We start from the raw sequence: 26,658 nt of genomic DNA, 5'->3' as shown, positions 1-26,658 counted from the left end.
AACTGCAGAGGGGAATGTGTGTGCAGTGCCCACAATGCCACACTGGGCAGAGAGGTCCACACTCCCGTGCCTGCCCTCCATGCTGTAGCAATGCAGGGCACGGGGGCTTTGCCCGTCCACTGCTCTGCAAAAGGGCTTTCAGCTGAGACGGGGCATGCCCTGAGCGCTGGGTACTGCCAGGCAGGGCAGGAGCGGAGCTCGCAGCACTGGGCACACTGCAAGGCCAGGGGAGCTGCAGCGGGGTGCTGGTGATGCCCACCAGTGGGTCCCTCCTCGCCCACCCCCAGGCAGCCAGCGGGGAAGGGCAGGGGAAGCAGGGTGCTGGTGAACCATTAACTTGGCCCAGCGAGTGCTGGGGCGGGAACCTCTAAATCTGTCAGCTACAGCTTTGGAGCTGGAAATTCCCTCCTGGCTTGCCCACAGAGGGGAGGCACACGGGGCTCCCGGGAACTCCCAGCCACGCGCCCGCCTGTGGGAACACATGGGTGGGTGTGAGCGGGGCTGGGTGGGTGGGGGTGAAGGTACCTGTGCATGCAAGCAGCTTGGTGTGCGTGTGCATGCGTGCACAGGTAACACGTCTACACACGTTCATGACTGTATGCGTGCATGTGAGCTTGTGTGCACACCCATCACCATGCGTGAGCCCTTCGTGGGTGTGCAAACAAGTTGGCCTGCGTGTCTTCATGCATGTCTATGAATACACGGCAAATTGTCAGTGTCTGTGTGCCGGTAACACTGTCCCCATGTACGCCTGTGTGCGAGCATGTTTGTTTGCACGTGTCTTACTGTGTTTGTGCAGGTGTGTCTGGGACAGGGAGGACATGCGTGGCTGCAGGAGGGCCCTGCAGGAAGGGAGCTGTAGAGATGCAGGGTCTGTGTGCTGGGAGATGTGGGGACTTTTCGTAAGCTGAACAGGTCCCTTTGAATTAGAAACACCGGAGCACATCTCAAGCCCTGGGCTGCCCATCAGGGAAGCTCAGTTCAGGCAGGTCCTGGGAAACTTTGGGTCACCCCTGCTCTCCTCCAGAGCCATCCCAGGCCGAGGCCAGGTATACTGGGTGATTCTGAATCTATCTGTGAGATGTCGGAGTGCATGGGTTGAGCCCGGTAGAGCTCCGTCCCAGCTCTGACCTTCAGCAAGCTCCTTCTCTGGAGTCTGCCTCGGTTTCCCCACAATGGGCTGCTTTCATGCTCTTGGCTGCATGGACATGGCTCTGGAGGTCTGGATCATGGATAAACCCTGGGAAAGACAGGTAGTTCTTGTCAGTAGGGGATCTGACCTGTGTCCTCTCTGCCATTGTCCCAAATCACAGCTTCTGAAGGCTGGAGACCACAAAAGCCAAAAATGTGGAGGAGGAAGAAGCTGGAAAATGGAGCTAGTGCAGAGGCAAGGGGTTTCACTTGGAGAGAGGCACATAGCCACTGATTGTGTGGTGACTCCTCTGCACCTCCAGGCTATCTCCAAGTGCCCTGCCCAACTGTGGAGGAGGGTTAGCTCTTGTGGGGGCTGCCAACTCCCTGCCACTGCTCCCTGCTGGCCCTGAGCTGGCAGAGCCAAATCCATTCCCTTGGTAGCCAGGAGAGGCCCTGGCATAGGCAGGTGATGCTGGGAGCCAGGCAGGGTCTGGATCTGGCCCGGTGGCCTGCAGAGTGCTGAACAGACAGCAGAGGCCCCTAGCAATCTCCCAGCTCCCCAGCCCCCTAGCAGTCCTCCCAGCTCCTCAGACCTCCAGGATATTCCCAAGAGCTGCCCATCTGCTAGGACCCCATCCCGGACTCCTAGAAACAGCCAGCAGTCCCCAGGAGCCCCTCGTCCCCCTAGCAGCCCCCCAGAGCCCAGCAGTGCCCCGGCAGCCCGCCAGATTCCTAGAAGTCCCCCCCAGCTCTCCAGACCCCTAGGAGGCCTCTGAATCCCCTCAAGAGCCCGCAGCTCCCAGCCCGGGGGGTGTGGGGTGGGCTGTGCAGCATCCCCGCCGTCGCCATGGCAACCCGGGATGCGGGGCGGGGCGGCCGGTGTGGCGGCGGGCGGCCGCCAGGGGGCGCTGCGGCACGGGACGGCGGGGGGGGACACGGAGGGGTCCCGGGGGGGTCATGGGGGGGTGGAGGGGTGCGTGGGGAACGGGGGAGTGGGCATGGGGGGGGCATGGGACGGGATGGACGCGTGTGTGGGGAACGGGGGAGTGTGTATGGGGGGTACGTGGGAAACAGGGGGAGTGGGCATGGGGGGCATGGGGGGGATGGAGGGGTGCGTGGGGAACATGTAGAGTGAGTATGGGGGGGTGCATGGGGGTGTTTGGGTGTGTGTGTGCATGGGAACCATGGGGGGTGTATGGGGGGGGGGGTGGGCATGGTGCGGGGGGCATGGGGATGTCCAGGGAGTTTGCATGGGGGTGTGTATGGGAGGGCACGGTACGGAGCATATCGGGGTGTGCATGGGGGAATGCGCGTGGGGCTGCATGACTGTGGGTGTGCACGGGGTGTGCAGGCGGCTGTGCTTGGGGAGCTGTACGTGGGGACCTGAGTGCATGAGGGTGTATGCGTTTGGGGGTGCGTGCGATTGTACTCGGGAGAAAGCGGATGGGAGTGTGCATTTGAGTATGTATGAGCCCCCCAATACCCCCCACAAACTCTTGGCCCCATGCTCTTGGGGGCAGTGCTCAGGCAGGACCCAGCTCTGGGGGGCTGGTGTGAGCCAGGGGTGCACAAGGGTGGCCGTGGGGGTGCCACGTGTAGCTGCGGAGTCTGGGGGCGTAGCCGTACATGTGTGTGTGTAGCCCAGATCCCTGGTGCCGGGCAGTTTACATTGCAAAACTCGCAGGATCTTCCCAAGGGAAAAAAAGGAAGTTTATAATATTTGGGTTAAAAAAAAAAAAGAATCCCAAACCTCTGTAACATTAATGGCTTAATTTTATTTTTTTTTCTCAAATGGGAAGAGCACAATTTTCCCTTCAATTGCCCAAGTTGAAAACAGACGGACAGATTAATTCAATCAAACTTGAAAAAAAAAATCCTTCTGGACTGAGACCAAAAATAGAATGTTTTTACCAAAAAAAGAAGCTTTTTAGGAAAGTTTGGAGTAACGCAGTCAGGCCTATGAGGGGGAGGCTGAGAAACCCAGATACTAGCTCAGCCGAGGGAAGGCTCGGACAGCAGCACCTGAAACCTCCGAGAAACCCCTTTCTCGTGGTTGTGGTCTCTCTGCCTGCTCCCTGCTGGGTGCTGAGCAGGGGGCTGCCAGCCGGAGCTGGGTCCTGGCCAGGGCTCCTGCCTGCCCAGCCCTGCTCTCCCAGGAGGCCTTTAACTCTCCTTCTCTGGGCTCTGCTGCTCCCTCCAGGGAGCTGCCTGCAACTGTCCTCCTCTGTCCCCACTCCAGCTCCCAGTGACAGATGGCACCCATGCAGCCATGGGGTCACATCCACCCTGACCTGCCCAGGAGGGTCCGACTCATCCCTGCCTGCTGCGGGGGCTCTGCTGACCCACCCCAGCCCCTGCTCCCAGCTCTGCCCTGTTCCTGGGATGGCTTTGGTGCACGCAGGGGCTGGGGGGGGGCGGCTGCTGAGGGGGGGCCAGGCCAGCCCTGCTGCAGCATCTCCCAGCACCCAGGCAAGGGGATGAGCTGGGACCCGCGACACCCAAAGCAGGGTGCAGACAGTGGGCACGAGCCCTCAACAGGCAGGAGATGGGGTGCGCAAGGACCCCCAGGCATGCCGTTTGGGGATGCTGCCTGTGAGTGTGAGGGCCCTGTGTCCCCCAGCCTTCCCTTCCTTGATCCTCTCTGGTGCCCAGCCCCTGCTCTGGCCGTGCAGCCCCGACACGCCAGGGCTGGCCACGCCAGCGTGGTGCACACTAAGCAACATCTGCGAGGGTGGTGGGCTCTGGATGCTGGCAGAGAGCTGGGGCCCCCCCAGGGCACCCCTCAGCACCCCCCAGCAGAGGGCCACCACAGAGACGCCCCCCCCCCCCCCCCCATGGGTCCTGTTTTTAACTACCAAATCTCCTCCACTCCCACGGCCTCGTTACTCACCCTGTAATGAAGGCAGCAGCCACCCTCCCTCTCTGGGGAGGGGGCTCTGACTATGCACACCCCCCGAGCAGGGAGCCGTGGGAGAAGGGGCTGCTGAGGCGACTCCATAACCTGCTCTCCCCGCATGGGGACCAGTACCCTCCGCGCATCCCGGGGGCCGTGCATCCCTCCCTGCAGGGGAGAGGTGCCTGTGGCAGTGCCGCACAGATGTGCTTGGCCAGTCCTGATCCAGCCACCTCCCCACCGCCTCAGCTGGCGGACTGGCCCTTTGGGGATGCGCTCTCCTTGCCAGAGGCAGTGCAAGGGCTGGGATCCCCCATCCCGGTCTTACCAGCACTCCAACCAGCTGGGAGGCTGCTCTGCCATGCAACGTCCCCCTGCACAGCCAGTCCCTGCAGTGTAGGGGATGCAGCGTTGGTGGGGGCCTGCCCCAGCCCCGGCATTCGAGGCTCCCACAGGATGGTACCCACGGCGGGGCCTCAGCCCCTTCCCTGCACCCTGCCGCCACTGTAGCACCCACTGCTGCGTGGTGGGAAGAGGATGAGGAGGGGAGCTCTGCCTCACTGCAAGGATGATTCTGGGGATGGCTGAAAGCGGCCAGATCCTGCCTCTCCACCCCAACGCGAGGGGCAGCGTGGCCGAGTGCCGATGCTGGGGCTGGCGTGCACCTGCTGCCCTGGGCCCTGCCAGCGCCCCAGCCCCGGGCAGCCAGGAGGACTGGCCGGGCCGGCCGGGTGGCCGTGCGGTTGGCTCCTGAGTCACGGCGAGCAGACTGGGGCAGGTCGTGGGGTGTGAGCCAGTGGGAGGGCAGCGATGCTGGGGGCTCCGGGGCTGCCGGGCTGGGGCAGCTTGGCACAGTGACTAATGCTGCCGCAAAAGGCAGGGTCGCCCTGACCCCACGCCCAGCCCTGACTCACGCAGCCGTTGCTCCGGTCCCGTGGGTGCTGCCGGGCAGGGGAGCGAGGAGAGCCGTGCTGCAGGATGGCAAAGGCTACATGAGTGGCTGGCTGCATGGGCTCCCAGCGAACCTCTCCTTCCTCCTCCTCCTCACCAGCTTGCATGCCCTGCTGCAGACTGCAAGCCATGCAGCTCCCAGCACCCTTCCCCTCTGGCCTCCAGGTCCCAGTGGCATCAGACTGAGTGTCTGTCCTGGTGCTTCTCCATCTCTGCCCATCCTCCTGCTCCACTATGCTTTGGGGTTCCCCAGTGCTTCCCCCTGCACCCCTGCTCTATGTTAGCAGAGCTGCCCCATCCGGCACAGACTGGCTGGACCTGGTGGTCCCGGGGGCCATCAGCCCCTCCATGGCCAGGACTGTGCTTGGCTGGAGCAGGCTGTTTTCTCCCTGTGCTGTCCCCCAGTCCCATCCGCAGGCCTGCAGCCAGTCTGTGAGATCAAGTGGGAGCAGCATGACACAGCACGTAGACCTTGACCCCTGCCTTCCCTGCTGTGGGTCTCTAGGTGGTCATCCTTGGACATCCCAAAGCCCCAGAGAGATGACCTACTGCTCCATGGAGATGCCAGAGACCCTCCATCCAGTGCCTATGAAAACCATCGCATGACTGCCCAGGGCACAGGGCTTGCAAGTTGCTTATCCCAAGGCAGAAGGGGCTAAGGGAGGGCATCTGCCAGGAGGGAAGGGGGGAACGGAGCCAGCGAGCCATGGGCTGCATGGAGAGGTGCTGGAAAGGGATGATGGAGATGACAACAGAAGAGCCAGCCCCATTCTCCTGGGGGTGTGGAGCCTGTGGCGTGGGGTGCTGGGAGGACCTGCTCCTGCAAGAGGGAAGTGGAAAGGAGCAGGGAAAGTGCAGTCAGCCCGGGGGCTAGGCAGGAGAATGTGGGGTGTAGGGATGGTTAGAGGGATGGAGGGGCAGAGGGCTAGAAGGATGGAGGGAAGGGAGGATGGAGAGGAAGAGGGATGGATGCTTCCTGGTCCCCTGCACAAAGCACATGCTGGGGCACCACATAAGCTGCTGAAGGATGGGAACTGCCTGGGTGCTTTGGCCTGGACATGGAAGCTCCCAGCGGCATGCCCATGGTGCCCTGTGCCAGGGACCCCCCATCACCTTTCCCACCCTGGCTCTGGGGAGCAACACCCCTCATGCCAGCTCTGAGTGCTTCCCACATCCCTGGCTGGCCCCTGCAGAGCATGGGGCTGCTGAGGGGTGCTGGAGATGGGAGAGAAGCTGGGAAGTGGCACATCCCATGGCCCCGTGGCCCTGTGTCCCCAACCGGAGGGCTGCAGCAGTGACAAGGACAGTTGCGGTGCTCACAGAAGGCCCAACTTTTGCCCTGAGCCTTGACGCTCCCATCAGGACCAGAGCATCCTCCACCAGCCTCGCATGCCTGCCTGCACCCATCCCTGCTCAGAGGGGCCAGATCCTGTCCCGTAGGCCCCCAGTTCCCCGTGCCACAACAGATGCTTAATCTTGTGCTTAAGGGCTTTGCCGGTGTGACGCAGAAGAAAGGCTGGAGCAAAGGGCTCACCTGGCTCTTCTTCAGCCCCGGGACGTTGCTGGGACATGAGGGAACAGGTCCTCCCCGCCTGTCCCTGCTCTGAGCGCTGAGATGGTGGGACGCAGCGGCCGGCCTCCTCCCCAAGTCAGCAGGAGCGTGCGAGTGAGACACCCGCTCTTGGAGGCGATTATGTCATTAAGGGCTGGAGGAGGATGAAAGCGTTTCCCCTCTGATTTGCCTTCACATTTATTTGTGCGCAAGATCCTAACGAACACACAAACATCTGCGCTCCCAGAGCCTGGGTGCCAGGGTCCCCGGAGCTGCAGGAGTTGCCTCCAGGTGGGAAGGAGCCCCGCTTTTGCCAGGGGACCCCCAAAAGGAGCCCCCAGGACACCTGCCGGTGGTTCCAGGTCAAGGGCAGTGCATGCCTGGGTGTAACCCCTGGGGTGGCCTGAGAAAGCAGGAGGTGGTGACGACCTGCTGGGGACACCCGAGACAGGGTGCTGCCTGGCAGAGGGGGCTGCTCCCCTGTCTGTCCCCAGCTACTAAGGTACTACTGGTCCAATCAGCCTGTACTGGGGTGCAGAAGGGAAACAGAGCACATGAGCTGGGTCTTGGGTGGGAGGAGGTGGGGCGGTCAGGAGCAGTGGCCTCTACATCGGGGTCCAGTGAGCGCCACCCCTCCAAGTCCCCCGGTGTTCTCTGCCCAGCCCTGACACCGAACCTCCCATCAGCCAAAGCCTGCAGCAAGAGGACAAGCATCCTATGGCAGCAGGGTGGCTGGGGTGGGTCCTGACATCACTACCAAACTCCTGTGGGACACCCCACATCGCCCGCTGGGTGCTGGGGGTATTCAGGAGGGCAGCAGCTATGTGGGAGCAGTGATGCTGAGGGGATGCTGTGCAAGGGACCTCTCTGCACTCAGGGACAGAAGGGTCTGCAAACCCCACTCCTGCCAAGCTGTGTGGGCAGGGAAGTTGGAGGGTAGATGCCGGCCCCATGCCAGTTCTCCCACCTGCCCGCAGCTCGGGAGTGGAGCTGTGGGCAGAACAGTCAGCACCCCCAGGACTGAAAAAGGGACCTCAGTGGGGATGCCACCCCCCTGCACCCAGAGTCCCCAGGGGGCACAGCACAGCCTTCGGGCCCAACCCCAGATTGTAACTCATTTCCCAAAGGAAATGCATTTTCCTCCCTGGTGCAAACAGGAACCGACACGCAAGCGGTGCTGGCAGCCCCCACCAGCGCTGCTCTGCCGGCGCGGAGACGCGTGGTGCCCGCCCGGGGGGAGAGTGCTTTGCCAGCTGCCGCCCGGCTGTTTACGGCGCGAACACCAGCGTGGCGTGGGCTGCGGTGGCTGGGGACACCGGGGAGCTGCGGGGGCACCGCCTGCTCCCTCCCAGCCACCAGCACCCAAGAGGAGCCCCCCTAGCCCCAGGGTGGGGACCCAAACTCAGGGGACACCAAGTGTCCCCATGGCCAGGAAGGGGCTGCATTGGGGCAGATGGTGCTCGCTGAGTTACCCTCGTCTTTCCCAGGGCCACTCTCCTGTCCCCAAGGGAGCAGCACCAGGACACAGGGACAGCCTGCAAGACCACCGCACAGCTTCCAGATGGGAGACCCCTACGCAGCGGGACCCCACGAGTGAAAGGGGTACCCGAGCATTGGGTGATGGTGCCAAGGAGACAGGCACAACCTGGGTGCCCAGCCCAGGAGGGCTCGTGGGGAAACTGAGGCAGGGAGCGCTCAGTGGCCACGTCGAGGGAAGCCAGAGCCACGGCTGCCGCTCCTCCAAAGGCATCGGCCTTACGGCGCTGCTTTCCTGGCCCCAGCCCTGGGTTGGGGGAACCCAAAATGGGCTCAGTGCCTCCACGGGCTGTACGTGGCCACACTCTGTGCCCACACACAGTCACACCCCCAGCACGTGCCATTCACGCTCACACCCCTGTGCACACAGACAAGCACCCACGTGCCTCACACCAGCAGGGACACTTTCCTGCAAACCCTCAGCTCATGCCAGGCACCCCCAGCCCCCATGCACGTATCCCGATACCCCTGTGCACCCCCAGTGTCCTGTGCACCCCCCACACCGCGGGCACACTCATCCCCATTCCTCATACCCCCCACATATCCCACGCTGCGAGCACCCTTCTCCATGAGCACGCTCACTCCATGCCCCGTGTATTTACCCTCTGCACGCACACTCACTCCCCGCACCGTGCACACTCTCTCCATACCCCGCGGACGCTTACCCACACCACGCACACTCATCCTACACCCTGCATATTCACCCTATGCCCCAAGCACACTCAATCCACACTGCCCACGCTCACCCACACTGCCCGCACTCACCCCACACCCCACGCACGCTCACACCAGGCTGCGCACAGTCACCCCGCACTCCATGCACGCTCACCCTCACCGCTCACTTTCTCCATGCACACGCACCCATGCCATGCACAATCACCCCGCACCCTGTGCAGTCACCCACACTCTGAGCACGCTCCTGCTGTGCACATTCACCCGCGCCGCCTATACTTCTCCCACGCCATGCATGCTCACCCGCACTGTGCACACTCACCCCGCACTCCCTGCACGCTCCTCCACCCCGTGCGCGCTCACCCCATGGCCGCAGCGCCCTGCCCCACGCCCTGTGCGTGCTCCCCCAAGTCCCCACGAACGTTCTCCCGCTCCACGCACGCCCACCCCCCCCACCACGCCGTGCGTGCTCGCCCCCACGCCAGGTGCGCCCGGCCCTCGCCACGCTCAATCCCCACGCCGCACGCGCTCACCCCACGCCACGCGTGCTCCCCCACGCCGCGCGCGCTCACCCTGCTCCCTGTGCGCGCTCCTCCACGCCGCGCGCACCCGCCGCACGCACTTCTCCACTTCACCCCACGCAGCGCGCCCGCTCCCCCACGCCGCGCACGCTCCCCCGACTCCCCGTGCACCCTCCCCACGCCGCGCCCGCTCCCCCCACACCCCCTCTACTCCCCGTGCACACTCCCCCGCGCCGTGCCCACCCCACGCCCCCCCGCGCCCGCTCCCCCCGGCCGGCGCTCGCCCCCCCGCCGCCCGCTCCCTCCCCGGCAGGCTGCGTGCGACACGCCGGCTCCCCGCCCCGCTGCCACCCTCTGCCCCGTCCTTCCCCCGCGGGCTCCTGTCTGGACGTGTCGGGACTCGGGCTCCGGGCGCTGAGTAATGCTCGGCGCAGCGCGATCCCAGGCAGAGCCGCCGCCGCCGCCGCTCCGCGCCCAGCGCTGCCGGGGCGCTCCGGCCGCGACCCTGCCCGCTCCGCCGGCGGCCCGGCGACACCGGCGGCGGGGGGCGGCGGGGGGGCCGCGGCTCCCCATGTGCCTGCGGGCCCCGCGGGAGCCGCAGCGCCGCTCGCCCGGCGAGCCCTGCCCACGCCCGCCGCGGCCCCGGAGCCCCGGGGCGCCCTGGGGAGCGGCGGGGGAGCGCGCCCCGCGGGCCCAGGCCCCCCCCGGCCCCCCGGCGCGTCCCGCCATGGGGGGCTGAGCCGGGGGGCTGAGCGCGGCGGGGCGGCGGCGGGCAGGGCGGGGGGCGCGCAGCCCTCGCCGGGCTCGGCGGGCGCCGGGGCGGCGGGAGGCGGGGGGGGCATCCCGGGAGGATGGCAGAGCCGCCCCGGCGAGCCGAGCCCCGGCGCGCAGGGAGCCAGTGAGAGGGAGGAGAGGGGAAAACACAAACAAGCAAACAACCCACAACAAACAAAGCGGGCAGAGAGCAGCGCCGAGCCCCGCCGCCCCTGCCCCAAAGGCGCCCGCCCGCCCGCAGCCCGCACAGCCGCTGCCCCAGCGAAGATGCGCCCGGCCCTGGCCCACGGACTCTGCTCGCTGCTGCTCAGCCTCTGGGTACCCAGGTAGGAGCTGCTCCCCCCCGGCCCCGCCGCCGCCGCCGAGCGCCCCGGCCCCGCGGGGAGGGCGCCGGGAAGCCGCCGCGCCCAGCCCCGCACCGGGGGGGGCGGGCTGCCCGGGGGGCTCCGGGGGGGGGGGGGGTCCCGCCGCCCCGGCCCGGCCCCGCACGGCTGCAGCCCCCCGCTCAGGGCGCTGTCAGGGCCGCTGCCCCCCCATCCCCGCCTTTCCCCCCCCCGTCCCGGCGGGGATGCGCGGCTCCCCCCCGCTCCGGGAGGCTGTCCCGTTTCCTCCCCGGCCGGAGCCGCCCCAGCGCCCGCCCTTGCCTGCCTCAGTTTCCCCGCTCTCCTCGGGCGGAGGACGGGCCTCGCTGCCGGGGGGGCACCGCGGAGGCCAGAGGGGGATGCCGGCGGGGATGCCACTGTCGCGGGGGACGGTGCCCACGGGATGGGTGCCTTTGGGCTCCGCACCGGGGCGGGGGATCCACCTGCGTCCCCCTCTGCTCCAGCGATCCCGAAGGCGAGCGGGGTAAGAGGGGGCCGCCTGCCTTCCAGAAAAAGGCCCCCCAACACTCACCACCCCTGTCCGTCTCCATCTCCCCCGAGTGGCTGGCAGCTCCCCTCCGCCCGCTCCCAAATTTGTGGGCTGCGGGCAGCCAGGGGTTAACCCTGGTGCTGGTGTGAGTGGGGGGGGGTCCCCCGCCCTTCCCCCTCCCTTCAGCCCCTTTAAATATAATTTGTTAACGTTGGGACTTGTATTAATTAAAGCAGCAGCCGCTGCAGCCTGTGACCTGGGGGCTTGTCACCGTGAAATCAAGTTTAAATCCAGATTTCAAGGGGGAAGAGAGCTGGGGGGGAGCGCTGTGTCCTCCTAGGGAGCGTGACAGTGACAGCTCCTTGCCGGTCCCTGGCCCCCCTGAGCCCTGCGTGCAGCAAGAGGCAGAAGGACCTGCCCTCCGCTCTCTGGGGTGCTAGATAAGGGCCTCTGCCTCAGTTTCCCTGCTGTGCAGTGGGGAGAAGGACCGTAACAGCCCCCCCGGGATGCCCTGGGAGGAGGTGACAGGCATCATGGCTGGCTCAGGACAGGCAGAGGACTAGGTCCCAGTAGTGCCTGGGGCAGGAGCTGCTGGGCTTGGGGATGATGGTAGCTGTGGACCTGGTTCTCGTCTCCTCTCCTGCTTCAACAGCGTGAATGAGCGCAGGAGCTGGGCAGAGGGTTTCCCCTCTTGTGTAGGGGCTTTGGAGGGATGCACCCCTTTCTGCTCTCCTTCTCTCTGCTCCTCCCCACCCCGAGTCTCCCTGCTAGAGTCACTGAGTATTTGCACTGGGGCAGACCCACATGTCACCCGTGGAAGGGGGTGGATATAAACACCCTTGGGAAGCTGGAGAAAGCAGCAGCCTGACCCTGACAGCTCCCCTTCCCCCGTGAGCAAGCTGTGATTCAGCAGGGACCCTGGGGCTGAGTGAGCCCTTCCTCCAGAGCTGGGTGAGCGCTGAGCTGGGGAAGTCAGTCCCAGGTCCCCAGGAGCTGCTTCTGTCTGTGTACCTGCACCAGGCTCGCAGGATTTGGGGGAACGAAGGGGGAGTAACCCTTCTCCCCAACACCTGGCTGCTCCATAAGGCAGCTGCAGTCCTTCCTCCAGCATCCTCCTCCAAATCTCATTTCTCTAATCAAGGCTCAAAAGGGTCCAGCTCCCTGCTCCTCCCAGGGACCCAGCTCTTGGCGGTCCCGGGGAAGAGGGAGCCCTGCCTGGAGAGGGCTCTCAGCAGGGACCGAGCTGTCCTGAGCAAGGAGCGGGGTGGTGCTGAGCTCCTAGTGGACCCTGCTGCAAGCTGCAGGATGCTCCTGAGCATCCCGCTGCCTACTGCTCGCTTTGCCTGCTGCTCCTCTGCTTGGACACTGTGGATCCCAGGATCCTTCAAGCCATTCCCTGGAGCTGGGCAGACACTTGCTCCGCTTCCATCTCCCTCTCTGCATCCGTCTGTCCTGTGTAGCACTGTCTTAGCTCCAGGCACCTCTCTCTGGACAGGCTTTGTCCATCTCCCCACGCTCCATCTACCTCCCTGTTTCCCCAGGCAACATCTCTCCTTGTGTAAGTACTTGCACCGCCGCCACAGACCGTGTGCCTCCCCTTGCACCCATCCATCTGCTGGTCTCTTGTGCTTCTGTGGTGGCAGGCATCAGGTCCGGTGGGGCTAGGATGTGACAGTGGATTTGGGATTGTTGCTGGGAGCTTGAGGGTTGTTTGGCAGGGTGCTTGGTTCCGGATTTCCCAGCCGAGGTGGCAGGAAAAGGCTGGTCCCTCCGGTTACCTCCCTTGTGAGGAGCAGCAGTGCCAGGGGGATACAGGAGATGCAGGGAGGGGATCAGCCAGCAACAGGGATGGAGCTGGACCTGGGATGGATCTCCTGCTCAGGGGTCTCTGGATTCTCCCAGGGGGAAACCCATGCTCTCTGGGGAAGGCAAGCAGGGGCAGTCTGTGCCTGAGTCTGCACTGCATGGCCAGGGCGGGAGATCCCTGGGGGAGCACACAGAGGGAGTGCAGCCCCAGGAGATGCTGGGCTCCAGAGGCAGCAGGGCCAAATTTGGTTGCCGCTGGGCACGGACTGCCAGGGTGTCCAGGCTGTGCCGACATGGCTGGAGAGGATTGCAGCCCCAGTGCTGCTGGGGCATCTCTGCCTGGCTGAGCTGCCATTGTGCCCAGGGGTTTCCCAGCCTTCTCTATAAGCAGTGGGCACAGTGTGAGTTGAGGAGCATCTCCCCTCCCCATGTGTCCCCCCCCTAGCTCTTCCCCCTCCCCGAAGGGAAAGGGAGCGGAGCGGGTGGCACATTGCTTGCTCCAAGCTCATGCATTTCCCTTTCCCTCCCAGCTCCTGCTCCAATGAGATCCTGGGCCTGAAGCTGCCGTCGGAGCCGGTGCTGAACGCCAACACGGTGTGCCTGACCCTGCCGGGGCTGACACGGCGGCAGCTGGAGGTGTGCGTGCGCCACCCCGACGTCACCGCCTCGGCCATCCAGGGCATCCAGATTGCCATCCATGAGTGCCAGCACCAGTTCCGGGACCAGCGCTGGAACTGCTCCAGCCTCGAGACCAAGAACAAGATCCCCTACGAGAGCATCATCTTTAGCAGAGGTAAGGGCTGGACGGTCTCCCTCCTCTTCCTCTTCCTCTGCCCAGCCTCTGCTCTCAGGAGCCCTCATAGGCTCCCCATGAGCCCCTGCACAGCTCTTCCCTGGCCCAGGGGAACAGGCCAGCTCTTCAGCATCCCCATGGATGAAGGCAGACAGAGCCTGAGAAACCTTAGGGTCTCTCAGACCAAGCAGCACTGCACAGTGGCAAAGCTGGGCTCTTCTCCATGCACCTTTGTACCTACGCTGGCCCTTGTCCTGAGCTGCTCCTCCCTGCCCAGCCCCAGCTGCTCCCAAGGCTCCTTCCAGGCCCCACTGCTTGCTGGCATCTTCCCTCCGTGCGGTGTAGGCTGGTGTTTGGAGCCGTGCCATGGGTGTGCAGCACAGCTGGTGGGTCTGAAGGTGGATGATGTGCTTTGGGATTCGGTTTGGTGGATGCAGTGAGCATCTTGGCTCGTTCCTGCTCTGGGGATGGTGTTTCAATGCATGATGGTGAGCAGAAATGCCCCTAGCTAATGGGATGTAGATCTGTGAGCCCATCACCCTGGCGTCCTGCCTTTGTGTTGGCTCCCCAGTGCAGAGAGCTGAGGGCTCTCTGTTTTGTGGGACCCTGGAGCATGGTGGAGCATGGTGGCACGGGGAGGGGCAGGGAGACAGGCTGTCCTGGGAGCTCGCCTGCCCAAAGAGCCCCCACCTGCGCTGCTGGGAGAGCTCTCCTAGCCCTCCACAGTCTGCTGAGCGCTGGTGCCAGGGTCTCCTTGTCTCCTCGCAGGCATGGCCTGCTCTGCATCTATCAGAGCCTCCCGGGTCGATACTCTTTCCCTCAGGAGCGGACTCTAGGTGTGCAGAGGGGCTGCCCTGCACAGTGCACAGCAGGGTTGTGACCCGATAGGACCTTCTGTAGGACTTGCATCTATCTTCTCACCTAAGTACCCTTCTTGAAGCCTGGGCCTTGGCACACGCCGAAGGTCCCGTTGCCCCAGGCTGTGGGCAGGAGAGAACTGTGTGGTGCCAGTGGCAGGCAGGCAGGGTGCTGAGGGCAGGGAAGGTGCCCAGCAAACGCATCGCTCCTCTAGCTCCTGAGGAAGGAGAAAACTACCAAAGATGCTGCTCACCTACCCGCTTTAGGAGCCTCCCTAGCCTGGTGCCCAGCAGACAGGTGCCTCTGTCTCCCTCTTTCCAAAACATCCTTCCACACCCTGCAACGTCTCTCCCTGGGACTGCGAGGAGAGTCTCAGAGAGGAGAGGTTGGCAGCTTGAGGCTTACATGCCTTTGAGGGGATGCAGGAGCCTCCAGGCAGCTGTAGCAGTGGGGAGATGGCTGGAGAGGGGAGCACAGAACATTTCGGTGCCGGGAGGTCCCTCATGTCCAGGGCAGATGGGCAAAGCCTTGCTGGAGGGGATGCTACCTTGGAGCACGCCTGGCATCAGGTCTGTGGTCCTGCTGTGGAGCGGCCGCTGGTGCCTGGAGAAGGGCAGTGTCTCTTCCCTTCACGAGCAGGGCCCAGGTTAGGGCCTGGCAGGGAGGGTGGGGACGTCAGCCCTGATAAGCATCGAGGTATTTCCAGGTCCTCTGAGGAATGCAGTTCACTTCTAGTCTCCTCGGGCGGCAGGAGACACCGACTTGCTGGCTCAAGTCGCTCACACACCCAGGCGAGCTTCCCTGCTCCGGGTCCCACCAGGCTGGGAGAGAAGCTCCAGCAGCAGAGACCGTTGACCTTCTGCATCCCTCCCTCAGCCCACCAGGTCTGGTGGTGGGCAGTGACTTGCAGGTCACTTGTGTCTCAGGTGCCACCACAGCCCTTACCGCTGTCAGGGCTGTGACCGATGGGTGTGGGGGCTCCCGCAGCCCCTGGACTCTTGCCCCAGTCCTGGGCTCTTGGGCATGGCTCAGCCCAGGCTCCCAGCACTGGTGGGATCCCATTCCCTGGGATGGAGACCCAGCACCCAGCACCAGGAAAGGATGGAGGTAGGGCTGGAGCAGCAGAGCAGATGGGCACCTCGTGGCACTCCTGTTTTGGCAGCAGAGGGTGCAGGGTGAGCCCCGAGCACCCAGGCCATCCCATGTGGTTGCTCCGAGCCGTTCTGGCATGGAGCAAGCCTTGAGGTTGGTGCCCTGGCCCACTTCCAGCTGACTCGTGTCCCTCCATAATGGAGCTGGAGTTCTGAGCTGCGCCTTGCAGCTGTTATGGACACAGCCATCAGAGCAGGGATGCTGGGTGCATCTCCTGAGCCCGGAGCCAGAGGAGAGGCGAGCGGTGGAAGCGAGGGGTGCAGGCTCCATGCCGCAGGCATTAATGCATCTGACCCCCGGGGACTGGGTCTCTGCTCTGCGCCCTGCCCCATCCTTGCCATGCCTGGGAACACAACGTGCTTGTAGGATCATTGTTTGTAACCCGAAGTGACAGACCCCTTTAATCTTTCATTCCTTTTCCCACTTCTTCTGCCATCAGTTCAGCCATGCGTGAATCTCACTTTAAATTATTTGTAGCTGTCTTCTCCCTCCCGCTCTCCCCGCTTGGCTCCGCTCCCCACCTCCGCCCCGTCCTCCTGCATCTCTCGCATCTTCCTCATTGCGGGCTGAGCCGTCCGGGGTGCAGCACCGGTGCCTGTCCCATGCTCTGCCCGCCATCCAGGCACTTGGTGGAGCTGGGGGACTCATCCCCTGGGGACAGAGCAGGGGACCGTGGCAAATGAGTGCCTGTCTCCCCATCCCACTGATCTGATTCCAGAAGTTTGAGTGCAAGCCCTGGGGAGCCGGGAAGGAGCAGGGAGGCTTCAAATTGGAGAGGGCTGAGAATCTGGCAGGGCTTCTGGGCAGCATAGCTGGGGACAGGGATCCTGACAGCATCCTGGGCAGAGCACAGACCTGCTGGATGCGGCAGGGAGATGCAGCCCTCCCTGGGGTGCAGGGCACAGCGGCCACGAGGCACAACAGGTTAGTGGAGGGTGAGCAGAGGGGGTGCCCAGGGATTTACCATCCCTGCTCTCACAGAGCCTCTTTTTGTTTTTCAGACACCCCCATGGGCTGTGGGTTTTTCCGGTTTCGTTTTTTGGTGCTGCACCCTTTTGGGGTGTTGGGTGTCCCTTGTACCCCTTGCTGAGCCTCCAGTGCCATCTGCACCCCCCGTCCTCCTTGGCCCACATCCCCTCCACGTGCATCCAGGCTCAGCGTTGCCATTGCAAATCCTCCTCCTGTCCTCCCTGGCTCCTCAGCTGGCTGCCTACATCCTCGCCACCCTCCTGCCCGTTCCCTGGCACTGTCACCCCTGCCAGCACCCTCCAGTCCTGTCCCTGGTCCCATCCCTCTCTGCTGTCCCTCCTTCTCCCTCCAAGTGCCGGCAGAGACATCCTCTCCTGGCCCCAGGGGCAGATGTAGGAGGATGGAGCAGTGAGGTGGAGGCAGGTGGCTGCATCTGCACTAGTAACTGAGACAGGTCCCCTGCCCCTGCTCCGAGGGTGAGCAGTGTGATTGTGTCCACCTCACTGGAGAGGGTGGCCTGTTGCCCCCGGTATGTGGCCCCCCTGTAGCATCTATGGGCTGCCGGGCACTGTGTGGCTAGGCTGAGCTGAATCATGCTTGGGTTCCAAAGCCAAAAACGAAGCTGCGGATGGTGGTGGGTCACCGAGCCCTTGTCCTTGTCTGGTACGTGTGCACCCAGGGGTGGGTGCGATGCCAGTAGGGCTGGGACTGTCTGGCTGCCGGGCAGGGCCTGCCTGAAGTGTGCTGAAGGATCCCTCTTCCCTGAGCATTCCCCTTTGCTCACCCCAACCCCATCTATATGGAGGTCTGAAAGAAACAGGACCCCCACGGAGGGGATGGGTGTCCTCAGAGGCCCCTGAGGGTGTGTGGCTGGAGGGGACATGGCTCCGGAGTGCAGCATCCCACTGTTCCTCCTGCAGCCTTTGGAGGAACGGGTGATGCTTGCATGCCCTGTGCCCTCCTTAGAAGGGCTCCTTGGTGCCAAGGGGTCTGCGTGGCCACAGCCAAACCTTGATTTCATACAGCAAGGAGGGGGGAACTCCCTGCAAGGCTGGAAACGCCAGGTGCTGGGGCCCAGCCAGCTACGAGCTGGAGTTTGGGGAGGCTTTGCCATGCGGAGAGGGAGGCAGGTGCTGTTACGGCTATCCAGGGAGATGCTGACGAGCTCAGGACCCCAGCGCTCGGGTCTGCAGAGCCCCAGCCAAGCTCTGGTGCCCGCAGACCGCAGCGCCTGGCCCAGTGCAGCTGCAGCTGGGCTGCTGGCAGCGTTTTCGGTACCCCCAGGCAAGCCAAGGGCTTTGCCCACCTGGCTCCAAAGCGCACATGAGTGCTTCAGATGCTCAGCTGCATCCCTGTGGGTGCCCCCATCCCCTGGACCTTCCCCCAGCTGATGGTGGCAAGTGAGACCCTGGGGACGGGGCAGCATCCTGGAGGTGCGGGGCTGAGCTGGGCTCCCTGCAGCCCGCAGAGCGGCGAGGGCTGCCGGCTCAGAGCGTCGTGGGCGGATAGGGAGCGAGGGCTGCGGGCTGTCCCCAGCACACTCAAGGAGGTGCAGGGAGGCAAGTTGGGATCTGCAGGGAGGCGTTCAGCGCCTGGCGCTGGGCCAGACCCTGGCAGGTTCACCTGCAGTTTAATTAGGGAGAGGGGAGGGAGCGGGGCTGGGGGAGAGGCGGCATGTCGGGACTGGCCATGGCAGGAGAAGCTCTCCTCCGCCTTGCCAGCCAGAGGGGCCGGGGCGACGTGTTGCTGGCATTATGGGGGGTGCTGCCCATGGAGGGGGCAGCTGAGCATCCCTGGGGTACCCTGGAGTGTGCCCAGACGAGGCTGTCCCGCCTGCTCCCTCAATGCCACCCGGGTGCCATGGTGGTGGGTGCTGGGAGGGCATCGCTGCCTGGGTGCGATGGTGAGCCGTGGGAGGAAGGCCACAACTCCAGCTCTCCCTACCCCAGCAGACCATGGAGCCCACAGCCGTGCCTGAGCCAGGCCCGTTGCCTTGGTCCTGCATCCACATGAGAGATGGAGAAACAGCAGCATCCGTGGCAGAGCCAGTGCCAGCTGCGGCTTGGGGTCCTGCGGAATGGCCCCCCATCTCCTGCGTGCACCTTGACAGGGAAAATTTTCCCCTGCTAAGAAAGCTGCTTTGGGATCTGACCTGGGGCCGAGATTTCAGATCCATCCTCCTTGTCCAGCACCGTCCTTTAAGTACCTGGCATGCTGGATGCCGGCGGTGGTGTCAGGGTGGTGTCCTCCATTCCCTCTTCCCTGCAGGATGCAATACTTCCCCTCACACCTCCCACAGCTACAACCTCTTCTGTGATCTCTGGAAGGATCTAGTGACTCAGACATCACCACTGAGGTCTTAGGTGGCTGGGGCAGCTGGAGAGCCTCCCTCCGAAGGGCTCGGGGCCGGCTGCCACACGCCGCGCTTGGCTGTGGTTCCTGGAAGCTCCCACCCTCACCGAGCCCACGAGGCCAGTGGTTGTTGCCTGCAGCCACGTTGCTCGCTGCTTTGCTGCAATCCTCCAGGCTCTGGCGTGGCCGGGGTAAAGCAAGGAATGTAAACTGAACCTCCAAGCAGAACCACGCTGGCATGGCTGCTGCAGTCCCGGCTGCTGCCCTAGCCCCCTCCTCCCCGTTGCTCACAGCTCCCCATGAGAGCAGGCAAGGGGCGGAGGGGAGAAGGCAGGGAGGAGTGGCGGGGCCAGGCAGAGTGATACTGAGCAGGGAAATGACCACAGTGAGATGGGGACAAGACTCCCAGAGTACTGGGATGTCAGGTCCCGGGGGACCAGCCTGTCCCCTGCCCGCAGCCTGGGGGACGGCAGCTCCAGGAGCAAGGACCTGTGCCTCATCCATCAGCTCACGCATGGAGGAAGGAGGAGGGCTGGGGCTTGACCCCAGGGGTTTCCCAGCCATGGAGGGTACCAAACGAACCCGGCCTCTTTACCTGTAAGGAGACAGGCTTGCTAGACGGACTGGGTGGGGTAGAGCTTCTGTCTGGGCTCGAGAAGGGATTTTAAGGAGATGCCACATGGGAAATTATTTGTTAGGCTGGAGAAATGTGTGAGAAAGAGGCTAACGGATAGGCAGGGCTGAGAGGAGAGTGTCATGGTGGAGGGTTTGCTGCCATCATCCCCAGGCACTGGCTGTACGAGGCGCCGGGGACGCCAAGCTGGGTGGCAGTGACAAGTCCCTGCTCTTATGCTGTGCCCGGGTTTGGCTCATGAAGGGCTGGAGCTGACCCAGATTGCGGGGATGGAGAACTGATATGGGGAGGATTTGGGGGTCCTGGAGACCTTCCTGTGCTGGTTCTCCACCCTGCATCGCTCACCTGGGGGCTGAAGTTCCCCAGATTTGGGCTGTCCTGCTCTAGCAGTGCTGTGGGTGTGTTGCAGGCGCTGCCTGCCAGCGCTCTCCCCGGGGAGGCTGCGCAGCGTACGCACCAGCAGCCCCATTACCTGCCCGCTGAAAAATGTTGTTCAACTTGTGCATGGAAAGAGGCAGGCTGAGAGCAAGCTTGTCCCACACCGAGGGGAAGCTGGGAGAGGCTCCCGCTGGCTTTTAAGCAGTGCCTCGTTAATTTTTTAAATGCACCGGTGTCAAATTAACACACAAAAGAGCAGCGTGACTTTAAATGCAGGTTTCTGAGCTGCGTTTCATTTCCCTTTAATAAGATCATAGCGTTTGCTCAGCGGGCGGCAGCGAACCACTAAGGAGACATGCGTGATGGGGAGCATCGCCCAGGACGGGCGACGGCGGCGGGGAGCGGTTGTACTCTCACCTCTCGTGGCTCCGCGGTGCAGGCAGGGAGCTGGCAGAGCCCTGCCCTGGATCTGTGCTTTGGGGTACTCACCCAAGCCCCCTGTTTGATGGCACAGATCTGCTGGAGAAAACACCCCAAAACCTCTCGTCTGTTCAGCCGTAGCAAAGCCAGGGCTGATCAAGCTGCTCTTGTCCAACGGAGGGAGAGAAGCTGGCAAACTCCAGTATTTATTTATTCACGTGTGAAGTCACAGCATCTGGCTCTCCCTCCTTCCCCTGATCGTGCTGGGGCTGGTCACTGCTCACTGAAGCAAAGGGCACTGCGGGCTCCCTGCTTGGCCCGGGAACCACAAATAAAAATATTACTTTGCATTTAAAATAAAATAGAAGTTCCCAGGTAGGGGAGGCTCTTCAGCTGGCTGCAGTGAAGCCAAGTAGCCCTCAGGCAGCCCCTGCTCGCAGCCCTGCAGAGCCCCTGCCATGGGACCCGTCCCTGTCCCCGTCCACCTCATCCCCAGCTAATGACACTTGTGGATGTCCTCGCTCCCCGGCGTTTAACGACAACCAGCTGCCGGCCCTGGCAGCGCGCAGTGCGGTCATGGCATGCTCTAACTAACTAGGGATGCTCGATTTTTCCAACGCGGTATCACATTTAGAGCTTCTTGCGGGAGCTGGTGGGGCTTGGGGAGGGAGGGGGTATGTGCAGACAGATGGAGCTGGACAGGCAGTGCTGCCTGCTCCTGCTATTGCCTGATCCTGCATCCTGTGGGTGAGCAGAAATGGCCCATTCCTCAGCAGTATTCCTCAGCCGTATTCCTCAGCCAGCATTATATTTAATATTATATTTAATGTACTGGGAAACTGAGTGGAGGGGAGGGAGGAGATACTGCCTTTCCCATCAGAGCCATAAGGCTGATGCCTGAGCACTGCCACGGTGGCATCTCCCAGGGTGACGTGAAAGCAGGGTGATGGTGGGAGCTGGGGTCCCAGCCAGGGCAGGGCTGGGCTTCAGGGCAGCAACGTGTCCTGGTGGGGATGGGGCTGGAGAGCACCGAGTGAGGATTCGCTCATGGTCCAGATTGGAGCTGGTGCATCAGGACCAGCAAGGCACAAGCCAAACCTCTGTCTGCCTGCACCTCAGCATGATGCAGGGCTCATCCAGCCCCCGCGGGGGTCATGCCGCCCAGCCTGAGCCCCCCTCTCTCCTTCCTCGCAGGCTTTCGGGAGAGCGCCTTCGCCTACGCCATTGCGGCCGCCGGCGTGGTGCACGCCGTCTCCAACGCCTGTGCCCTCGGCAAGCTGCAGGCCTGTGGCTGCGACCAGAAGCGCCGGGGCGATGAGGAGGCTTTTCGGCGCAAGCTGCATCGTCTCCAGCTGGAGGCCATGAACCGTGGCAAAGGCATGGTGCACGGGGTGCACATGGAGCACATGCCGGCCGAGACCCCCGGCCTCCAGGACTCCTGGGAATGGGGAGGGTGCAGCCCCGACGTGGACTATGGGGAGAAGTTTTCCAAGGATTTCCTCGATTCCCGGGAAACCTACAGGGACATCCACTCCCGCATGAGGCTGCACAACAACCGCGTGGGCCGGCAGGTGAGCGGGGTGCTGGGCAGGGGTGCGGGGCGATGGTGGCAGGGACAAGGTGCCCGGAACACACACGGGAGGGCTGTGAGGGGCTTGTGCTGGCTGTGGTGGGACATGTGTGCGAGGCTGAGATTGCCCCCAAGGCACCCCCTCTCCCCAGTTTTGCCCGGAGCAAAGGCAGTGGCGCAGCCCTGCTGCTGAGCATCTCTGCTGGGGAGGGCACCAAGCATCGCTGCTGTCCACCTGCCAAGGGACACTTCCCCAGGCCACTGTCACCTGCCTGTGCTGCAGCAGTGCTACGGGGATGGCACGGCAACGAGTGCAGCTCCTGCCACTCAGGGACTGGGTGAACTGGTGTTGGGCAGCTGCAGTGCGAGGGAACCGTGGTCAGGGAGGAGAAAGTCACTGGCATGGTGTGAGAAGGCAGGTGTTGCAATGCACTGTCGCCAGCGAGGGGACACGGCACAGGCTCTGCAGCACCCAGCTGCAGCTCTGCCCCCGGAGAGGGAGCCGGAGCCCTGAGGAGACAGATGTGAGTGGGACTGAGCCGGGCAGCGGGCGCCTGTGCCAGCTGGGAAGTGCAGCATCCCCTCGGGAGCAGAGGTGACAGCCCACAGCCTCACCCCCCGGCTCCAAGGGGGTGCTGGAGCCTGCCTGGGCGAGCAGGGCAGCCTCCCCTCCATTCTCATGATGTCAGGTCTTGTTAAAGGTGCTAATTAGTAGCTCGCTCTGTCTGGAAGCTGATGTTTAAAAGCAGCCTGACACTGGAGAGAAGCAGCATGCAGGCAGGAGGGGCTGGGAGGGTGGCTGCATTTCCCTGCCCAGCTTTGCTCCCAGCAGGTGCCGGGGAGACGCCACCCCATGGATCCAGTGGGACATTTGTCCCAAAAACCCTGACCGCACACTGCCAGGGCCACGCAGGGGGGTGTGTAGTGGCTGTGGGAATAAGTAATTAAAGATCAGAATTCCACAGGGAGTGTTTCCCTGGGATGGCTCAGACATTTGGATGTGCTTCTTGCTTTGAGCATGTTTAAAGCCAGCTGTGAGATGGGGACGCTGCAGAGCAGGACCTTGATGTGTGCCCTGCCCTGGTGCTGGAGCTGAGCTTTACCACCCTGAAAAACCATCCCAGTTTGGCCAAGCTGTAAGTGCCTGGGGAAAGCCAGAATTTTTTGCTTGTTTGGCTTTGTTTGCTTGTGTGTGGTGAAGGCTCACTCAGCGTTAGGCAGCTAAATCCTCTGCAGGCTGCTCTGCCCCAAGCCAGGCAAGACCCCCCCCATTCCACTTCTGGCTGCAGGGCTCATCCTGGCTCCCCTCTAGCTCTGCGTGCCCCAAACCACTGGGACTTTTGGCAGTGCTCAGAAATTTGGGGTCTATATTGCCCGTTTCCCAAGGGAAGCTCCACAGCCCCCTGCAAAAGGTGAAGGTGAGAGAGGAATATTTGCACAGGGGGATGTCACCATGCAGTGCCTGTGGGATCTGGCAACAGCAAAAATGCCTGGGGTCTGCTTGTCCCCAAGGGCAGGCAGGCACAGGACTGGCAATGTGGCTTCAGAGACAAGAGCTGGACTGATGGAAGAAGCCTGGGAGCTGGAAGCAGAGGCAGAGGAGGACCAAAGACCTAAAGGAGCGGATGGTACCGGTGCAGGTGGGGAAGCAATGGCTGGATAGGCTGCCCAGCTCAGGGACTCTGTTGAGATGAGGGTGTGAGCCTGTCTGCAGGTTGGGTTGTGATGGTTGTGGGTGCCATGCCTTGGAGCAAGGAGGTGATGCTGTGTATGGTCCTTGCCTGTTGGTGCCATGCTTATTGCTGGGGCTGGACCTGGCTGTCCACATTGCCTGGGGATGGGTTCTCCAGCTCCCCGCCTGCTCTTTTAGCAATGCTGTGGGTCCGACACCCACCCAAGCCCTCCTCACTCCTATGACCATCTTTCTGCTGTAATAAGGAGCAATCTGATGGGATTTCCCAGGAAAAGAGTGGCTGTGCTGGATGCAGCAGCAATGTGGTCCTCCCCTCCAAGTCCCGAGGCTTGAAGCCCTTGAGCAGAGCGGTGATATGGACACACACACCCCGTGCCGTGCCCTGCCATGTGCCATCCCTCTCCATGCACTGAGCAGCTGCAGCACCCAGGACTATCCAGCATCTCGCTGATGCCGAGCATCCTCTCCACAGTCCCTGTGTGTCCCAAGGGTGCTCTGTCCGTGGATAAGCCTGGTTCGCAGCTCAGACCCTGCAATGCCAGGGGCAGGTGACAATCCCACCGATGGCCACAGCCAATAGCCATGGGACGTGGGTTTCTGTAGTGTAGTGGTTATCACGTTCGCCTGACACGCGGAAGGTCCCTGGTTCGAAACCAGGCAGAAACACGCTGATCTTTTTTTCCTGGGGAGGGGATTGCAGCTGCAGGGGATTCGCAGCATCCTCTGATGGTGGCAGTGGTCACCTTGGTCTTGAGTTGGAATAGGAAGCCCCGGGGCAACCATAGGGCTTCCTATTCCAACTCAAGACTACAATGGGTGTCCTGCATCCCTGGGAGGGAGCAAGTTCCCCAGTGAGGAGCAGCAGAAGCGTGCAAGAGGCTTTTGCAGGTCCTCCTAACCCGTCAGATCAGAGAGCAAGAGAGGATGAAAGGCAGCCAGGAACTACCCATTACCCTCACAACAAAGACCTACGATAAAGCTCTTATGAGCGTGTCTGGGAGGAGCTGGGAATGTGCGAAAGAAAGCACCAGCGAGTCCAGGCATGTGCTGAACCTGGGTGTCTGTGAGACGGGGGAAGGACGTGGCCGGGTAGGGGTGCGTGGAGGAGATCTGATGGCAAAAGCATGGGGCCGAGGCTCAGATGGGTCCTTCTTGGGTCTCCCAGCTCTGGCAGGGTCCTGTCCCCCCTGCGCTGCCCGTGTAGGAGGGATAACAAGCCATCCCTGGGCAAGGATAGATGGGTGCTGGGGCTCGAGATGCTCAGCAGTGATGGCTTGGGTGATGGAGATGGCACAGAGATGCTGCCTTCTCCAGCCTCTGCTGCAACCAGCCATAGCCCCAAATGAGCCCCTGTCCAGTTGTCATGCCAATGTCCCCTCCATCCCAGAGATGACCATCCCAGCCACAGCCCTATATGTAGATTTTTCCTGGTCCAGCCAAGGGAGCAGGGAGGGTATGTGGGAAAGGATGGGGTCCCAGTGCCAGCATGTTCCTGTGGATGGTGGCAAGGACAGTGGTGAGCATCTGGTGTTCCCAACTGGCACACCCAAGGCACGGCGGAGAGGCTGGGCACCTCATTACCTGCAAGGTGGAGGCTGTTCCCGGCAGGAGACAGGACTCTCAGCAGGATGAAAGCCAAACTCCAGCCCAGCCCAGACCTCTCTGCCGTGTGCCCTGAGCTCCAGGTGTGTTTCCCTGACCTGCCTTCATTACCATAACTGCTTAGCAATGGAGAGATTTACTCGAAAACAAGGAGTAAAAACTACCCACCCCTACCAACACAAGGCACATGTGTGTGTCCCCCCCCCCAGGGAGGGGGCAGGAACAGGCAGCACGTGTCAGGCATGAAGCCAGGCGGCCGGGCAGGGCTGGCATCGTGGGACGGGACCTTGCGCAGGGCCACGGTGTCCTCTGGGCTCCCCCTGAGCCCCGGAGCGTGGCGCTGGGTGGGGGGTCAGCCTGTGATAGTCTTTGCAAGCCCCAGCCCAGCTCACAGGCTGGCCCTCACAGCGGGTGGATGTGTGGCACTGGTCTTGCTGTGGCAAGCAGGGTGAAGCCTCGCTGGCTTTGCAGCTCCAGGACTCTCATGGCTGCTCACGCCATCCTGTGGTGTTCCCATAGTGCCAACCCATACAGAAAGCCATGATGGCTTCTCTGGCCCCCGAAAACCGTCTCCTCTGTGCTAACCCTCCTGCCCTTCCCTCCCCACCCAGGTGGTGATGGACAACATGAGGAGGAAGTGCAAATGCCACGGCACCTCGGGGAGCTGCCAGCTGAAGACGTGCTGGCAAGTGACGCCCGAGTTTCGCCTGGTGGGGTCCCTGCTCAAGGACCGCTTCTACGGGGCCACCCTCATCCGACCCCACAACCGCAACGCCGGGCAGCTGGAGCCGGGCCACGCTCGGCATCGCCGCCGGGCCGGCATCAGCGAGCTGGTTTACTTTGAGAAGTCACCCGACTTCTGCGAGCGGGAACCGGCCCTGGACTCCTTGGGCACCCAAGGGCGCCTGTGCAACAAGACCAGCCCGGGCATGGACAACTGCGAGAGCCTGTGCTGTGGCCGCGGGCACAACATCCTGCGGCAGACCCGCAGTGAGCGCTGCAACTGCAAGTTCCACTGGTGCTGCTTCGTGGCCTGCGAGGAGTGTCGCATCACCGAGTGGGTCAGCGTCTGCAAGTAGCCGGGCAGGGATGGGTGCCCACCCCAGGGTGCCAGGGACAAGCACGCCTGCCCGCAGGGGGGGAGGGAGACGGGGATCGGCGCTGGGGGGGGAGATGGAGCCACGGTACCCGCTTCCCTCCACTCCGAGGGGAGCAGGAGAGGAGATGCTCGGCACCCTCCAAAATCAGCACTTTGTCGTTCACCCGGGGAGGGCAGGGCTGCCCGCTGCCCACTGCCTGATGGCCCCGCACAAGAGCACCAAGGCTCCCGGCCCCGGGGAGCACACGGCCATGTTGTACAGACCGCCAACACCAGCACCGCTCGGGGGGGCGGAGGGTGGGCACGGGGATGGGGGAGCGCCTGCTGGCACCCAGCGGGACGGGTCAGGGTGGGGTGGGGGACAGCAGGGCATGGGGAGCCCAGGGTGGGAGGGGAGGGGGGACACACACACTGGCACTGTGCACAGGTTCCTCTGGCCGCATGTGA

The 26,658-nt window shown here is 63.1% G+C and overlaps 1 protein-coding gene and 1 non-coding gene across 2 annotated transcripts; both read left to right on the top strand.

Moving 5' to 3' along the window:
• The first annotated feature begins 10,161 nt into the window (after positions 1-10,161).
• WNT10A (Wnt family member 10A) lies at positions 10,162-26,227 on the top strand. The gene is made up of 4 exons (XM_087731754.1): positions 10,162-10,359; positions 13,222-13,484; positions 21,442-21,818; positions 25,724-26,227. Exons 1-4 carry the CDS (start codon positions 10,301-10,303, stop codon positions 26,189-26,191), a joined length of 1,167 nt encoding a protein of 388 aa, XP_087587880.1. The 5' UTR covers positions 10,162-10,300; the 3' UTR covers positions 26,192-26,227.
• TRNAV-GAC (transfer RNA valine (anticodon GAC)) lies at positions 24,104-24,176 on the top strand. Its single transcript has one exon. It is a non-coding gene; the product is annotated as a tRNA-Val (tRNA).
• Positions 26,228-26,658: the final 431 nt, after the last annotated feature.

This window comes from Nipponia nippon, unplaced genomic scaffold (genome assembly GCF_047370975.1).
Source record: "Nipponia nippon isolate SJK-2023a ecotype South Korea unplaced genomic scaffold, ASM4737097v1 scaffold_5, whole genome shotgun sequence".
Lineage (NCBI taxonomy): Eukaryota > Metazoa > Chordata > Aves > Pelecaniformes > Threskiornithidae > Nipponia > Nipponia nippon.
This window is presented reverse-complemented; position numbering and strand designations above follow the sequence as displayed.

Coding starts and splice junctions, on each gene's coding strand:
- WNT10A (XM_087731754.1), top strand. CDS start 10,301: ATGCGCCCGGCCCTGGCCCACGGACTCTGCTCGCTGCTGCTCAGCCTC. Junction 10,360..13,221: donor CTCAGCCTCTGGGTACCCAG/GTAGGAGCTGCT, acceptor TTTCCCTCCCAG/CTCCTGCTCCAATGAGATCC. Junction 21,819..25,723: donor ACAACCGCGTGGGCCGGCAG/GTGAGCGGGGTG, acceptor CTCCCCACCCAG/GTGGTGATGGACAACATGAG.